This window comes from Vulpes lagopus, chromosome 1, assembly GCF_018345385.1.
Source record: "Vulpes lagopus strain Blue_001 chromosome 1, ASM1834538v1, whole genome shotgun sequence".
NCBI lineage: Eukaryota > Metazoa > Chordata > Mammalia > Carnivora > Canidae > Vulpes > Vulpes lagopus.
The window spans coordinates 121384498-121402704 of record NC_054824.1 but is presented as its reverse complement, the minus strand read 5'-3'; the positions used below and the strand labels follow the sequence as shown (position 1 = coordinate 121402704).

General features: G+C 39.0%; 1 protein-coding gene across 7 annotated transcripts in view; it reads left to right on the top strand.

The window, feature by feature from the left end:
• ANKRD29 (ankyrin repeat domain 29) overlaps positions 1-18207 on the top strand; it is a 56678-nt gene that overhangs the window by 14550 nt on the left and 23921 nt on the right. For 6 of the 7 annotated variants that reach the window (XM_041737510.1, XM_041737733.1, XM_041737584.1 and 3 more), the window contains 3 exons: positions 9004-9102; positions 12851-12949; positions 15928-16026. In XM_041737510.1, the coding sequence (XP_041593444.1) occupies positions 9004-9102; positions 12851-12949; positions 15928-16026 (297 nt within the window). The remainder of the gene's footprint in view (positions 1-9003; positions 9103-12850; positions 12950-15927; positions 16027-18207) is intronic. The other variant, XM_041737662.1, reaches the window with a different exon arrangement.

Genomic DNA, 18207 nt, shown 5'->3' with positions numbered 1-18207 from the left:
TTCACTTAACGTTATATTCTCTAGATCCATCCATGTTATTGCAAATGGCAAGATTTCATTCTTTTTTATGGCTGAATAATATTCCAGTATGTGTGTGTGTGTGTGTGTCGATAGGAAGGCAGGTAGATAGATAGATAGATAATTTTCTTTTATCCATTCACCTATTGATGGACACTTGGGCTACTTCTGTATCTGGGCTATTGTAAATAATGCTGCAATAAACATAGGGGTGCATATAGCCCTTCAAATTAGTGTTTTTGTATTCTTAGGGCAAATACCCAATAGTAGAATTACTGGATCATAGGGTATTCCTATTATCAATTTCTTTTTTTTTTTAAAAGATCTTATTTATTTATTTATTTATGAGAGACACACAGAGAGAGGCAGAGACATTGGCAGAGGGAGAAGCAGGCTCCCTATGGGGAGCCTGATGCAGGGCTTGATCCCAGAATCCAGGATCATGACCTGAGCTAAAGGCAGACACTCAACCACTAGCCACCCAGGTGCCCCTAGTTTTAATTTCTCAAGAAACCTCCATACTGTCTTCCACAGTGGCTGCACCAATTTGCATTCTCAGCAACAGTGTAGGAGGGTTCTTTTTTCTCCATATCCTAACCAATACTTTTTGTTTCTTGTGGTTTTGATTTTAGCTATTCTAACAGAGGTGAGGTGATAGCTCATTGTGGTTTTGATTTGCATTTCCCCGATGATGAGTGATGTTGAGAATCTTTTCATGTCTCTGTTGCCATCTGCATGTCTTCTTTGGAGATATGTCAATTCGTGTCTTCTCTTTTTTTTTTCAAACTGGATTAATTGGGTTTTTGGTGTTGAGTTGTATAACTTCTTTATATATTGGATCCTAAGCCTTTATCACATTTGTCATTCACAAGTATCTTCTCCAATTCAGTAGACTGTCTTTTAGTTTTGTTGGTTGTTTCCTTTGCTGTGCAGAAATATTTTATTTTGATGTTGTCCCAGTACTTAATTTTTGCTTTTGTTTCCCTTTCCTCAGAAGACATATGTAGAAAGATGTTACGGCTGATGTCACAGAAATTGCTGTTTGTGCTCTCTTTTAGAATTTTTATGGTCTCAGATCTCACACTAAGGTTCTTAATCCATTTTGAGTTTATTTCTGTGTATGATATGAGAAAGTGATCCAGTTTCATTCTTTTGCATGTAGCTGTCTGGTTTCCCCCACACCATTTGTTGAAGAGATTGCCTTTTTCCCATTGCATATTCTTAACTCCTTTGTCAAAGACTGATTGACCGGGATCCCTGGGTGGCACAGCAGTTTGGCGCCTGCCTTTGGCCCAGGGCACGATCCTGAAGATCCGGGATAGAGTCCCACTTCGGGCTCCCTGCGCGTGGAGCCTGCTTCTCCCTCTGCCTTTGTCTGCCTCTCTCTCTCTCTCTCTCTCTCTCTCTCTCGTGAATAAATAAATAAAATCTTAAAAAAAAAAAAAAAGACTAATTGACCACAACATCATGGGTTTATTTTTTGGGCTCTCTATTCGGTTCCATTGATTTATGTGTCTATTTTTGTGCCAGTACCATAGTGTTTCGATTTCTACAGCTTTGTAATATAATTTGAAATCTAGAATTGCGATACCTCCAGCTTTGTTTTTTCTTTTGCAAGATTGCTTTGGCTAGTCTGGGTCTTTTGAGATTCCATACAAATTTTAGGATTATTCTAGTTCTGTGAAAAATGCTGTTGATGTTTTTTAATAGAGATTGCATTCAGTCTGTAGATTGTTGTGGGAAGTATGGACATTTTAACGATATTTGCTCTTCCAATCCATGAACATGGAATATCTTCCTATTTGTTTGCATCCTCTTCAATTTCTCTCATCAATGCTTTAAAGTTTTCAGAGTACAGGTCTTTCACCCCCTTGGTTAAGTTTATTGCTGGGTATTTTATTATTTTGGATACAGTTGTAAATGTGATTGTTTTCTTAACTTCTATTTCTGCTACTTCGTTATTAGCATATAGAAATGCAATGGATTTCTGTACATTTGATTTTGTATCCTGCAAATTTACTGAATTTATATTTATCAGTTGTAATAGTTTTTCAGTAGAGTCTTTAGGGTTTTCTATGTATAGTAGCATGTCGTCTGCAAATAGTGAGAGTTTTTTTTGGATTGTCTCCTTACCAATTTGATGCCTTTAATTCCCTTTTCTAATCTGATTGCTGTGGCTAAAATGTTTAATACTATGTGGAAGGATAGTAGTGACAGTAGACATCCTTGTGTTTTTCCTGATCTTAGGGGAAGAACTCTCAGTTTTCCTGCATTGAGTGATGTTCATTGTGGATTTTTCATATTTGGCCTTTATTATGTTGAGATACGTTCCCTCTGTACTTACTTTGCAGAGGGTTTTTATCATTAATGGATGCTGTACTTTGTCAGATGCTTTTTTCTGCATCTATTGAAATGATATCATTTTTATCCTTTCTCTTATTGATATGACATATCACATTGATTGATTTGCAAACATGGAACCATCCTTGCATCCCAGGAATAAAGCCCACTTGATTGTAGTAAATGACTGTTTTACCATATTCTTGGGATCTGTTTGCTAATATTTTGTTGAAGAGTTTTGCATCTATGTTCATCAGACATATTAGGCTGTAGTTCTCTTTTTCTGTGGTGTCTTTTATCTGGTTTTGGTATCAGGATAATGTTGGCCTCACAGAATGAATTTGAAAGTTTTTCTTCCTCTTATATTTTTTGGAATAATTTGAGAAGAATAGGTATTAATTCTTCTTCAAGTGTTTGGTAGAATTTCCCTGTGAAGCCATCTGGTCTTGGACTTTTGTTTGTTAGGAGTATTTTGATTACTGATTTAATTTCATTGCTAGTAACTGCCCTGTTCAAATTTTCTATTTCTTCCTGATTCAGTTTTGGTAGGTTATATATTTCTAGAAATTCAAATAATCCTTTGTATTTCAGTAGTGTTGGTTATTTCTGCTCTTTCATTTCTGATTTTGTTTATTTGAAACCTTTGTCTTTTCTTTTTGATGAGGCTGGCTAAAAGTTTATCAATTTTATTGATCTTTTCAAAGAACCAGTTTCTGGTTTCATTGATCTGTTGTTTTTTTTACTTTCCATATCATTTATTTCTGCTCTAATCTTTATTATTCCCTTCCTTCCTACTGGTTTTGGGGTTTTACTTGTTTTATTTGTCTAGCTCCTTTAGGTGTTAGGTTAGATTGTTTATTTGAGATTGTTCTTGCTTCTTGAGGTAGGACTTTATTGCTATATACTTCTTTCTAAGAACCACTTTCACTGCATCCCAAAGATTTTGGACCTTTGTGTTTTCATTTGTCTCCATGTATTTTTTAAATTTCTTCTTTGAAAAAATAAATAAATAAAAATAAATTTCTTCTTTGATTTCTTTATTGACCTATTCATTATTTAGTAACATCTTACTAACTTTCATGTATTTGTGCTCTTTCTTGTGGTTAATTTCTAGTTTCATAGCATTTTGGTCAGGAAAGATGCATAGTATGACTGCAGTCTTTTTGAATTTGTTGGTACTTGTTTTGTGGTGTAATGTGAATATTCTCTATTCTGGAGAATGTTCCAAGTGCATTTGAAAAGAATATGTGTTCTACTGTCTTAGGATGGAATATTCAGAATATATCTGTTAAATCAACTGGTCCAATGTGTCATTCAAATCCACCATTTCCTTGTTGATTTTCTGTTTTGATAATCTGTCCAAGATGCCAGTGAGGTGTTAAAGTAACTATCAATTAGTTCCTTTGTGTTTGTTATTAACTGTTTTATATATTTGGGTGCTCTCATGTTGGTTGCATATTTACAATTATTATGTCTTCTTTTTGGATTGTCTCTTTATTATTATATAGTGTTCTTCTTTGTCTCTTGTTATGGTTTTTTTCCAAAGTCTACTTTGTCTGCTATAAGTATTGCTCCCTAGGCTTTCTTTTGACATCCATCTGCATGATAAATGTTTCTCCATCTTTCAATCTGCTGGTGTCTTTTGGTGTGAAATGAGTTTTGTAAGCAGCATATAGATGAATATTGTTGTTCTGGTTTTTAAAAAAGATTTATTCATTTATTTGAGAGAGAGAAAGAGAGCAAGCACAAGTGGGAGGGGCAGAGGGAGAGGGAGAGAGAGAATTTTAAGTAGGTTCCATGCCCAGTGCAGAGCCTGACACGGGGCTCCATCTCATGACCCTGAGATCATGACCTGAGCCAAAACCAAGAGTCAGGTGCTTACTGACTGCACCACCCAGGTGCCCCAATGGGTCTTGTTTTTTTATCCATTCCATTACCCTATGTCTTTTAATTGGAGCATTTAGTCTATTTACATACAAAGTAATTATTGATAGGTATGTATTTACAGTTATTTTGTTACTTGTTTTATGGTTATTTTTGTAGTTCTCTGTTCCATTCTTCCCTTTCCTCTTCTCTCATGGTAACTTGGCTTTCTTCAGTGATATTCTTAGATTCCTTTCTCTTTTTTGAATATCTGTTACTGCTTTATAATTTGTGGTTACCATTAAGTTTCCATATAACATCTTCTGCGTATAGTAGTCTACATTAAGTTGATAGTTACTTATGTTTGAACTCATTCTTTACTCTTCTACACTTTCCCCACCTCCACTTTTAGGTATATGGTGTCATACTTTACACTCTTTTATTTTGTGAGTCCCTTGACTCATTTTTACAAATATACTTATTTTTACTGCTTTTGTGTTTCCTGGTTTTCTTACTCTTAGTTATGGTCTTTCCTTTCCACTCAAAGAGTCACCTTTAACATTTCTTGTATGGCTAGTTTAAGTGGTCATAAATGCCTTTAACTTTTGTTTGTCTTGTTTAGCTGGGTAGAGTATTCTTGGCTACAGATTTTTTTCTTTTTAACACTTTGAGTATATCATGCCACTTTCTTCTGGCCTGCATGGTTTCTGTTAAAAATCCACTGGTAGTGATAGGGAATTTCTTTTGTTACATACTGTCTTCTTTTTCTCTTGCTGCTTTTAAAGTTCTCTCTTTATCACTACTTTTTGTCATTTTAATTACTGTGTGGCTCAGTGTACCTCCTTGGGTTGATTTTGTTGAGGGATCTTCATGCCTCTTGGATCTGGATTTCTGTTTCCTTCTGCAAATTTGTGAAGTTATCAGCTATTATTTCTTCAAATAAATTTTCTGCCCCCCCCTTCTCTCTCTTCTCCTGGGATCCCTATAAATCCAAATGTTATTATGCTTGTGATGGAATCACTGAGTTCCCTAAATATATTCTCATTTTGCATATTTTTTTTCTTCACCTGCTCAGCTTGATTAATTTCCATTACTCTGTCTTCCAGGTCACTGATTCATTCTTCTGCTTTTTCTAGTCTGCTACATCTAGTGTTTTTTATTTATTGTATTCTTCATCTCTGATTAGTTCTTTTTTTATCTCTTTGTTAAGGATCTCACTGATGTCCTCCTCTCATTTCTCAAGTCCAGTGAGTATCTTTATGACCATTACTCTAAGTTCTCTATCAGGCAAATTATTTATCTCCATTTCACTTAGGTCTGTTGCTGTGGTTTTGTCCTGGTCTTTCATTTGGGACATAGTCCTCTGTCTCCTAATTTTGTCTAATTCTCTGTGTTTGTTTCTCTGTGTTAGGAAAATCAGCTATATCTCCTACTCTTGAAAGTAGTGGCCTTATGAAGAAGAGGTCCTGTAGTGCCCTGCAGTGCAGTATCCCCTGTTCATGAGAATCTGGCACTTCTGGGGTGTCTTCTATGTGTATTCTTTGCCTTGCTGCTGTGGCTGAGCTATTCTTTCCTTTAGTGCAGGCATTTGCAATGGCTCTCCTTGCTGTTTTGGTCAGCTTTTGGTCCCTGTAGTGTTAATGGGCCAGAATGAAGTTTAGTCATATACCAGGTTTTTCCAGAGATGCAGTAGCTCCAAACTGCAGGGTGCTTTCCCTGTGTTGTCCCCTAAGACTCTTTCATTGGTGGGCAGGGCCAGCAATCAGACCAACTGTTTGCCCCCATCCCACCGCTGGGCCACAATATGACTACTTGTGTAATTATCTTTCCCTCTCCCTACAGCAGGAGTCACTTTGGAGTGGTGCTGACTCTTGCTGGAGGTGTTTGCACATTACCAGGCTTGTGTCCCTGGTTTGAATGAGCTCCAAACAAGAGCACATTGGAGGGGACAGATCTGCAACATGCACAGGTGTTGGATAGGGGGTGGGGGATTGGTGTTAGCAAATTAGGTAGTGAAATATCAGTGCCGTGCTGGTTTTTGCAGGTGGTTGTGTGTTTTTGCTGGGGGTGTTGGGGGGGTGGGGCAAGGGAAGGAAATGATGCCTGCCAGCTCCTTTGTTCCTAAAGAAGTCTTCCAATGATCCCTGGTCCTCCAGTACATCTCTGAGACTAGAAAACAAATCTCCCTCCCATATGCCCCAGGCATTTTTTTGAATTGCTGCTTCTATGCTGTATCTCCGTGGGCTGTTTGTGGTGCTGTCTTTTTAAGGGGGAGGACTCAGTTTCTTCCCACCTCCATCCTGTCCCAGAGATAAGCCACTGATTTTACAAATTCCAGGAGCACCTGGCTGGGTCAGTCAGTAGAGCATGCAATTCTTGATCTCAGTGTTGTGAGTGCGAGTTCCTCACTGCGTGTAGAGATTTCTTAAAAATAAAAAAAAAATCTTAGGGGTGTTTGGGTGGCATCCAGTTCTTGATTTCAGCTCAGATCATCATCTCAGGGTCATGAGATAGAGCCCCACTGGGCATGGAGCCTGCTTAAGATTCTCTCTCCCTTTCCCTCTGTTCCTCTTCCACGCACATGCACACTCTCTAATAATAATAATAATACTATAATAATAATTTTAAAATCTTAATAAATAAATACAAACAAGTACATAAAAGTAAAATTCCAGACTTTAAGTCCTGCTGATTGTAAGAACTCATGAAATTTAGCCCCTCTAGTTTTCAAAGGCAAATTTTATGGAAATTCATCATCCTCATGTAGATTCCTCAGTGCCTTGGTGTGGTAATCTGTTTCCCTTCTCCCCAGCTCCTTCCCCACCCACCCCCCTCTCTCTGCATACAGCAGTGGTCTGTTTACCTCCCCACTGCATCTCTGCCCTTCCTACCCTCTCCAATGTGACCTCTTCTCTTCCTTTAGAAGAGGAAGAGGTTGTTCTTCCAGTCCTCAGGTCATTTTCTGGGTTATTTACACTGATCTGAGTGTTATTTCTTATAACTCGCATTGTATAGCTATTGATACTCCCTTTGTATCTTTCAAACAAGGTGAGCTTAGGGTCTTCCTACTTTGCCATCTTCTCAGCAGTCCTCCAGAAAAGATCCTTCTTTCTGCAATCTAAATATTGTTCACATTCATGAGGAAAACAGTAATACCAACTTCCACATGCCATTCTAATCCTGGGAAATACAGAAAAAGGTGTTCAACTTAATCATGAATGGTATAGCCTACACAAATGTCTATTCAACTACCAAATACAATCACATGTAAGTAGAAAAAATATCATAGAACACTTCTATGAAGCCATTAGCTTTTTTTTTACTCTACCTGTACTTTTCATACATAGCAAACAAGACTTTCCCAAAATTAGTATTGAGATTCACAGAAATCAACAAAAGCCAGATGATAACATTTACTGAAATACCATAACATTTCAATATCCAGCACTTACTGAATTAATATCTAACATTACTGGTGCACCTCCGTGCCTGGGTTGTTCAGTGGTTGAACGTTTGCTTTTGGCTCAGGTCATGATCCTGGTGTCCAGGGATCAAGTCCTACATCGGGCTCCCTGCAAGGACCCTGCTTCTCCCTCTGCCTTTGTCTCTGCCTCTCCTTCTATGTCTCTCCTGAATAAATAAATAAAATCTTTTTTAAAAATGTCTAACATTACTATGCTAAGCACATTGCCTGTGTTATCTTGTTTACTCATTTAACTTAATCCAGCAGATGCTTTTATTATCCCTATTTTACAGATAAGGAGGGTGAGCCTTGGAAAGTTTCCATAACTAGCCCAAGATCATAGTGTCAGTGACCACTCAACTCTACTGCTTTCCTACAAAATCCCACTGATGAAATTAAAGCAAGACTTGTGAGAGTCACTTATCACCCTATACCTTGCAAGCCTTCCTCCTGTGCAGAACCATCTTCTCTCTCTTGTCCACCCCAGAAAGGCAGGTTACTGCATATGCAGAGGTAGTGGTCAAGATCACAATTCCAAGCCCTCAAAAATAACTGTAAATTAAACTATAAACCCCAGGAATTATAAGCAACCTTCCCAGGTTATACTGTTGATTGATGACAGAGGCAGACTTGAACCCCAGGGCTCCTGACTAACTACTGGAGTCTCCCATTTCATTGAGGTACCTTTAATATTTACCTGAATCAGTTTTTTTTTTTTTAAAGATTTTTTTTTTAATTTTTATTTATGATAGTCACAGAGAGAGAGAGAGGCAGAGACACAGGCAGAGGGAGAAGCAGGCTCCATGCACCGGGAGCCCGACGTGGGATTCGATCCCGGGTCTCCAGGATCGTGCCCTGGACCAAAGGCAGGCGCCAAACCGCTGCGCCACCCAGGGATCCCTTTACCTGAATCAGTTTTAAAATAGAGACTTCTAAACTGAGAAAACCAACTGGTACCACTTAACCCATTTTTACATTAATAACTGTTTTGGCTCAGGAACCATTTAATATGAACCATAAAATGAGACCATTGCATCGCAACTGCCTTAAAATGCAATAATTATGGTTCATTTGGACTGCATTTCTGAAGATAATGGAATGAAGTGAGTTTTTAAATTGAAAATACCACCCTCAGCAATTTGTTGCTTTGCTTTTCCCTGTCTACTCTGCATTATAAGATTATTCATGAGACACTTTTATTACTGTGGGAAATTTTGTACTTGGACATGTCCCAAGTGGAGCTGACATCTCCACAGCCTCTTCTCCAGAATGGTCTCTGACATATGTTGGCCTAACCGATCTCTCTGTCCTCCAACTAGCATGGCACCACGCTTCTCATGGTCGCTTCCTATGCCGGTCACATAGACTGTGTGAGGGAACTGGTTCTGCAAGGAGCAGACATCAATCTCCAGAGAGAGGTAGGTCAGGTTTATGCTTGAATAAGAATGACCCAGGTGACAGGGACTCAAAATTTTTACAGTTGTGATTTGGTAAGGAAGACAAGAGTAATCATTGATTTTTTCCTACATGGCATTGAAGCCTAGATTTCAGACTTTCCTGTGCCTAAAATAAGGCCCAGGAATGGACCATTGGTTGTACTTCAGTTGAATGATGTTCTCCAGCATGTGTTGTAATCTGAAGTAACCAAACCTCTAAGCACATTTCCTAACTACTCATACATTTCCTCTCAATCTTTTTTTTTTTTTTCATTTCCTCTCAATCTTAAATCAGTTCTTCCTTCTTCCATTGGGATGAGGTGCTATAGAAGTTTTAGGATTTTCATACAGATCATTATATTTTTAGAAGGATTGGGTCACCAACCTGTTCTTAATGAGGCTGACTTGCTAGGTTATCTCAGCCATCCTCATCAAACCATGAGTTCACAGGGCTTCTCTGACTGGCCACATATTGAATAAGCTGTCCCCCAAAAAGCCATGTGGTCAACATTGGACTAAAATGTGAGCCTGTTCCCACACTTCATTCAAGGGCCATCTTGGAAGTTCAGTCTGGCTAGAGGATCTATTCTTGGTCCAATGTATAAGAGTGATGGGAGGCTGGGCCTTTTCACGTACTTTGGGAGCAGATCTGAGGGGGATCCATTTATCTCTGAGCTGATCTAGAGCCTTGTAAATTAACCTTTATTGAGACACAGCCATAGCCTCAGGTCATCCCTAAAGTGAATTTTACCCCTCAGTCCACACTGACTCAGACCCAAGATGACACCCTGGGGCAAGCTCCAAATCAGACTGGAGCACTTGATTTTCCTTGATCCACTCTTATTTGAGGGCCTGCTCTACAGTTGTTTCAGAAAAGATGATTCATCAACCAAATTTTCATCAGTCAGCACGCCCCATCTTCCAGGCTGGCCTGCTACCCATGAGTGAAGCAACTTAAGACGCCCCATGTATGAGGGCTAGATATTCCCTGAGGCATCTAAAATCTCTCCCCTTGAGGTGTCTCCTTGCCTGTAGACATGGAAGAATGACACTTGATGGATAGAATCTGGAGTCTGGTTCTCTGTAGCCCTAGACCAGCAAGCCTGATCTATCAAGAGGAGCCATACAGAAAGGCTATAGCAAATCCAGTCAGTCTCACAGACAGAGTCTTCTGAGCAATTTTCACAACACTGGACCATTGTTTTAGGCTATTTTTCACGTCAGCAGCTAATTTTCTTCTGGGAAGAAAATGGGCCCATTTAGAATTATAGTTTGAAATTACCCTAATCTTTTTGTTTTTCCTTTATGCTTTCCAGTCTTGGTTTAGTATAACTTTAAAGAAGAGACAGATTTTCTGTAATGAAAACAATATGATTCAGATCTGCTTACTCAAAAAACTTTATCCTGAGGGGCAAGTTCCACACGCATGAAAATATCTTCAGAACAACTGTGAAGAGCTAAGAGAAGAGAAACATTTGTTTGCTTTCCAGCCAATGTATGGTTTTTTTAGGGTTTTATATTTATCTTTTTCGTTCCAATTGCTCAACTAATATTCTTGGATGTGAAACCTGTGGTGCATTAAACAAAATGGCCCTCTAGGACTTAACCAAAGTGTGCCCAATTTAGATGTAACCTTGTGGCTCCAATGATGATGCTATGTGAGTTCCCAGTGATCCCCTAAATTTCCGGAGGCCACACCAGCCTCCAGTGATATTGCTGCCAAAGAGAGTCCCCAGCCTTACCTCATCTGTATTGTAAGCAAAGAGTTATTATGGAGTGCTATGGAAGTTACTCATATAGCAGGCTTCTACCTTGGTTCATTCTTTTTATTATTATTACCTTGGTTCATTTTTCCATTTAATCCATGTCAAAATACTTGTTTCTTGAAAAAGTACCTATTGTTATTTTCTTAGGATGGCTATCTAGGTATACAGAACTTGTTAGAATAGGAAGCTAATGATCCAGAGAGACCATTGCTCTAAAGAACCAGCAATATTGGCTAAAACTCTCAGGGATATGAGCTGTATATGCTGTTGTTATTAAGCACTGAGTTGCAGTAGTAAAGCACATGCATTTAAGACCTTCATTCACTCAAGTCTGGCTTGTATTGTCTACAGATTGCTACTTTCATGTGCACAATGATTAATAGTACACGTATGTCCAAAATGGACTCAAACTGCTATAGATATGATGTTTTAATATATCAGAAAAATCTTAGTGAAAAATCCTTGTTCTTAGTGAAGGAGCAATTTCTATAAATTATCTCTGGTAGTGTCTAAAATGTAATGTCTATTAAGAAGATGAGAATTTTCCTGTGCTAGCCCAGCTTCTTCATCCAGACCTAGTTACATCATCAGGTTTCTGGAAGTCAGTGTCCTCCACTGTAGGAAAACAATGAGAAGACGCTTCCCACTTGTTTCTGCAGGAACCAAGGAGAAAATCACTCCTGCATTGAGGCAGAAAGGCTCTGGGAACAATCATATTACCTGTGCCTCCCAGGGCAATGTCTGGTTGAGAGCATAGCCTGAGATAGAAGGTCACCACTGGGAAGGTATTGGCTTGTGTTCTGCCACAGTGATTGGGTTCCTTGTTCTCTGTCATGTGCACATGCACACATGCACATACATGTACACACTCACTTAAGAACAAGCTTCGGAGTGATCAGTAACCCTTAGGGCATGCTCCTCCTGGCTTCTCCCACCTGGGTGAGAACCTACCACTTTAATACTTCTGGGTGAGCCATGGAAGGAGGTTTTTCTCCTCATTGTGCCTGGGAAAATGTAATGTTAGCTTCATCCCTGCTCAAAGCACTGAAGAGCATCTTTATGTGAAAAATATATATTGCCCCCAAGAGCAGTATGATGATTTTGCTCATATCACACAACGATTTGGCTACCACTCTTTGAGTAGGCCTATAAAAATGGCTGGGAAGAGAGGATGCTAGTGTCTCAGTACCACTGATCAGTTTAAAATTTGAAATCAGAACTATTTGAGTCCATTTGAGTGAACTACTTAGATCCTTTCTTGTGCTGGTCACTTTCTACTTTCTGCTTAACTCTGTAACCAGAACTCTACGGGAAGTCTTCCCTGTATGAATGAATGCCCATGTTACCAAGCATGGTAGTCCCTGTGGCCACTATAACCAATTACCACCAACTATGTGGCTGCAAAGAACAGAAATTTTAGGATTCTGGAGGCCAGAAAATTCAAGATGTATCCACAGAGCTGCACCCCCTATGGAGACTGCAGAGGAAAACCCATTCTTCACCTCTTCCAGCTTCTGGAAGCTGTGGGCATTCCTTGACATGTGGCCACATTCCCCTCATGTCCACCTCCATGACCACATGGCTTCCTCCTCTCCTCCGTATCAAATGTTTCTCTGCCTCGCTGTTATAAAGACAGTTGTCACTGGATTTATGGCCCAGCAGGATGAGCCAAAATAAGTACCTCTTCTCAAAATCCTTAACTTAATCACATCATATACCACAGAAGGTAACATTCACAAGTTCCAAAAATTTGGACAGGGCCATATCTTTTGGGCCCACCATTCATCACATTTCACCAACAATAAAGTTCTCCTTTCATCTTCTCACTTCTCTGAACAAGGAAAATAATCAGTTCAAATGTAGGTTATAAGGCTTACATATAAAAATATTGTTTTGTTTGCAAATGTATAAATCAAATGCAGTGTAACTACATGTCTTAAAATCAGCTGCTTGTTCTCTTCTAGTCAGGTCCAACTGCCCTGTTCTTTGCTGCCCAGCAAGGACATAATGACGTCGTCAGATTTCTCTTTGAATTTGGAGCATCCACTGAATTTAGGACCAAAGTAAGAGAACTTTATTGATTTCATACCTTCTTGAAGAATTTTGGCCGTCATGAATATTCATGTCTCTCCCATTTATGATATGAATTTGTGCTTCTCTTTTTACAAGATTTTCAAGCCTAAGACAGTGAGTTTCACAAAGTTACTTGTAATGGTTCAGAGGTAGTACTAAGAATTCAGTTCAAAAAATGACATTTTTACCCTGGGCTCATAATTTTATGGGGAATTATTTAGATTCTGTCTTGCACTGGTAGCTTCCAACTTTGAGACACTAAATTTTGTTAACAGGATAGATACAATACCAGGTGCTTTATAGCTTCCCTGTTAATCCCAGTGTTCTGATAAGAACTGTCAAAGTATTTAAGCCACTATTAGTGAATCTGAGAGATTTCTAAGAAGTAAACTGTGGCAGTTTACTTTCTGAGATGTCTTCACTGAAATATATAATACATGATTACAGTTTATATAGTTGGGCAAGGAAATGAGGTTCTTCCTTTAAAATAGTCATTGATTCTTCATGTTGGAGATACAGATAAGAAAACTGAGGTTGCAGAAAGATCAATTTTGTGTTCATAATATCATTTTACATGATAACGGTTTATAGTAGGAGAATTTGAACTGCTCTAACATTTTTGTAATTGTCAACTTATTTCCAGCCTAATCATAACCAAAAAATTCTTGGAAATTTGCCTTTCTTGGAATCTTTTAGGCTTTCTTAATCCTTTGTATGTGATATTTTTATATCAGGGGAGTTTACAGTGTTTTTTTTTTCCTGTTAAGATGTTGACTATTAAGTAGATCTGAATTTCAGATAGGATTGGTCTGTTTTGAACCTGCTATTAGACTGTACACATGCCTCTAAACATGCTGAATATAATATACAGTATTTTACACGCAAAAATATGTGTGCATATTTTTATATTAATTCTCATTTTATTTTTCATTATAAAAGTAATACAACTAAAATTGGAAAGTAAAGTCCTGCAAATGTAAATCTCAACTCTATGAACTAAGAATGATCATGCACCACCATGTGGCTGCTTCAGTCTTCTTGGTTAACAGTGAATACTGGCTCAAAGCCTTTGTCCATGAGCCAGTTTGTGCTGTCCCAGAAATCTGTGGAACATGGGGCCCAGAGCACAATTCCAGATGTTTCCATTAGATCAGCTGCAGGTGCCCAAGAACTTTCCATGCAAAGAAGAGAGTGTCGAGAAGCGTTGAGTTTTCATATGATCATGTCATCAAAACTGCTTTTGTTTCAACAGTTGTTCTCATCATTATTAAAGCGATATCCCCCAAAATGTGTGTTTAAAAGTAAAAGGTACAGAGGCATTTTGGTAGCTCAGTCGGTTAAGCTTCTGCCGTCAACTCAGGTCCTGATCGCAGGGTTCTGGAATGGAGCCCTGCGTGGGGCTCCATGCTCAGAGGGGAGCCTACTTCTCCCTCTGCCCCTACTCACCACCCTGTTTGTGCTCTCTCTCTCTCTTTCTCTAATAAATAAATAAACTCTTTAAAAATAAACAAATAAATAAATGGTACAGGGGCACCTGGATGGATCAGTCAGTTAAGTGTCTGGGTATGGAGCCTACTTAAGAAAGAAAGAAAACAATAAAAACTAAAGGTACCAGCTCTAAGGTATTTTATTCTCCCATCTCATTAGGCAAAGAGAAAATGGACAGAACAAAAGTTGGAACTGTGGTTCATTGCTGCTATTCAATTTCTTGTTGCCCACTTACCACCCCCCCCCCAGCATACACCTGCCCCCACCACTGGCCGCAGCCCTCCAGTCTCTGTCCTCCAGTCTCTGCCCTTCAAATCACAGCTCAAGTGCCCTCTCCCCCACCCCCCACACACACACACCCACAGCCTGTGAACAAGGGAGCTCTTAGGACAGCATTTCTCAAGTGAGGCCCACCTGTCTCCTTCACACCACAGTGCCCTCATGTGACTGGTCAGAAAGCCATTTTCTGGGCCTCACCAGAATCAGACCCTGTAAGGGTGGGAGTTGGAGGGCAGGCATTTTGGATAAACACTCTGCCCAAATTTAGAAACCACATTAACTTATAGTTATGATTTGTATTTCAGAGCCAGATGACATGTGGATGCATTATTTACAATTAGCACAGATGTCCACATACCAATTCACAGAGCCAAACAAACAGCTCTGCAATTATAGATGGGAAAAGATAATGCCTTGACTGCAGCACCTGAGAAAAACCATCAAGGGTTTCAACTGACCACAAACTCAGTGAGTCAGTAGTGTGATGTGGTTGACATAAAAGCTAATTCTAACTTAGGCTGTCTAGATAAAAGTAGAGTAGATGGAACAATGGAATGTCCCATTCCACATCAGACCACATCTACTTTTTGGTGCTCTGATTAATTCTAGGGCCCACATTTTAAAAGAGATCTGGACAAACTGGTACATGTTCAAAGGAAAATGCTAGGCAGGATGGTGAGAGGTACACAGGATATGCTGTAGTTATCTACTCTTAATGGATGCATACCTTGACCCTTGAAGACAATAGCCCCAGGGGGTTACTTCATAAATCTCCTTAATCTCAGAGGCCCACAGCTGGAGGGAACCACAGAGAGAAGCCAACGTTTGTCCAGTGGGTCTCTAGCCAGAAGACACAGGAGACTATTTGGGTAATTCCAAGACAGAACTGATTGGTACAGACTTTCTATTCTTTGTTTCCTTTACTGAGATACAAAGAAACAATTCTGCATTTGACTTGGGGAATTACTCATAATAACATAGTCCAGTAAACTGGAATCTATCCCAAGCAAGTCATCCACGTGTACAGCACAATGTCTTTAGGATGAACCATGCTATGATTATAAAGAAAAAGAGATGAAAAAGGAAAGTGAGTTTGTTGTTATCTATGGGAAAAAGTATTTTCCAAAGCTTTCCCTCTGTGAAAAGCATCTGCTTGGTAAATATGTGTCTGCACTCTTTCTAATGTGTTTATATTTTGCAGGATGGGGGCACAGCCCTCTTGGCTGCCAGTCAGTATGGGCATATGCAGGTGGTGGAGACCCTTCTGAAACATGGAGCCAATATCCACGACCAGCTTTATGTGAGTGCATTTTCAAGAGGACGTTAGGTGGACTCTTACCTATCCTCTCATCACACACACATAGCATTGCAGTCTAAATTCACATGCCGGAAAGGCAACTTCAAAAATATTTTAATGAACAATAGGACTTTAATCTGAGACATCAAAGAAAAAAAGTTAATCAGATGAGCTTTTTCTATGAAGAAATACATAATCTTCTTTACCCTTCTTTGTTCTACTTTTTTAAGTGTCTTGTACATATGAGATATTTCATATAACTTATGCAGTTAGAATCATCAAAAATCATGTGACACATACTCATAACAAGCATAGAAAATGGAATTGCTGGGAAAAAAAAAAACGCTCCTGGTATAGAGTTATCTAGGAGGAAGAGCACAAATAAAGGAAAAATCAAGTTATTTGGAAGAGAAGTGAGGTTGGGTGTGTGAACAACTATGAAGTACATGCACACCATTGACCTTCAAAAGGCTATTGTGGGTCTGTTACAGCTAATGGACAATTAGCACATTACCCATTGTCACTATAATTCCATAGGACTTATGGAAGATTTAGTTCTGGTTTTGAACAGAACTAAAAAAAAAAAAAAATACATACATATGAGGAAATGAAGTGACTTGATAGAGTCTCTCTCTCTCTCTCTCTCTCTCTCTCTCTCTCTCTCTTTTTTTTTTTTTTTTTTTTTTTTTTTTGATAGAGTCTCCTAATGAGGAGTGGAAGGATTCCTACTGCCAGTTACCTAGGAATTATATTTTAGGCTATACTACCACCAGACATTCAGTCCTATGGCACTATACTTTCATAGATGTGTAGTGAGATGTGTAGATGTGAACTTTTCCATGTGAACACCCTTTCCTGAGTTTACATGATTAATGGACAAATCATACCTAGCAACTAACATTACCCCTTTTGCACTTCAAAATCTGTAACACCCTTTCAACCCATGGCTTTCACATTTGAATGACTGAATTACTTGACACAGGTCTGAAGGAGTGATTCTCAGCTCTGGCTACCATTAGAATCACATGGGGAACTTAAAAAAAAAGACTTCCAGGCCTCCTCCAGATTAAGCCAGAATCTCTGAGGGCACAGCCAGGCCACAGATGGTTCTGATGTGTAGCCAAGTCTAAAAAACATAGGTCTACAGCTTTGGCTATTTCTCCAGCTGTCTATAATGAAGTATATCTGAGAGCACGAATGAACAGATGTGTGTGTATATACGTGATTGAATCTGAAGAGCCCACGTCTTCGGAAAAAGAAAGTGAGTTGTGATTTTCATCTGAAAATGACTGTTATCGTTAATAGTCAGCAATGCAAATTGACTGGCAAATGTGTACTGTTAGATAACATTCTTCTAGAAGGCTCACTAGAGTGGCATGGAATCTTAGAAATGTAGGGTTTGGGGAGAGCCCATTCCTGTAGTAAATTCCTCTCTGTTATTAAGTGGCTCAAGAAATCTCATGCACTGAAATTTCCATTTTATGTTAAGACTTTTACCCTTACCCAAACAGTCCAAATGCAATGTTTCCATTAAAGACAACTGAAACATGGAGGATCCCCAGTCAATGACTCCTGAAGGCTTCTAAGAACAGAAATTTGTAATGTGCACTGAGAACGCAATGCTTAGATATCCATTTGAGAACATTTCCAAGAGTTCACAGCTGCTAAAAGCGCAGTGGATTTTCTATGGCAACACAGTAAGGAGCAGCTGAACATTTTATCCCCATATCAAACATCTGCTTAAAAATCTATACAGGCTGAGTAATTTTTTAATGATTGCCTTAGAAGTCTGGCAGTTCAGCTGTCACCCACTAGAAATCCAGCGCCCTCTACTGGTTGGACTTGCAGGGAAAAGAGCTTTGTATTTTAACTTGTGGTTAACATTTCTGATGGGAGGGATGGTAATTTGTTGACATTACCAATGACATGTCTATAAGAAAGAAGAAATGTTCACAAGACATAGACACTCAGCAAAAAATGAAAAACAAAACAAAACAAAATAAAACAAAAAGCCACTAAAGAAAACTGGAGGCAAACACTTGCTTTGAGCTTTTATGCAGGATTTCTTAGTTGTCTACAAGTGGTGTTGGTATCTGCCGGGCTGTCAGGGAGCAAGTTCATGGACAGTCTCACCAGGACAGTTTTTCTGAAAGCATATTTTGTTTCAAATCTTGGAAAAACTGC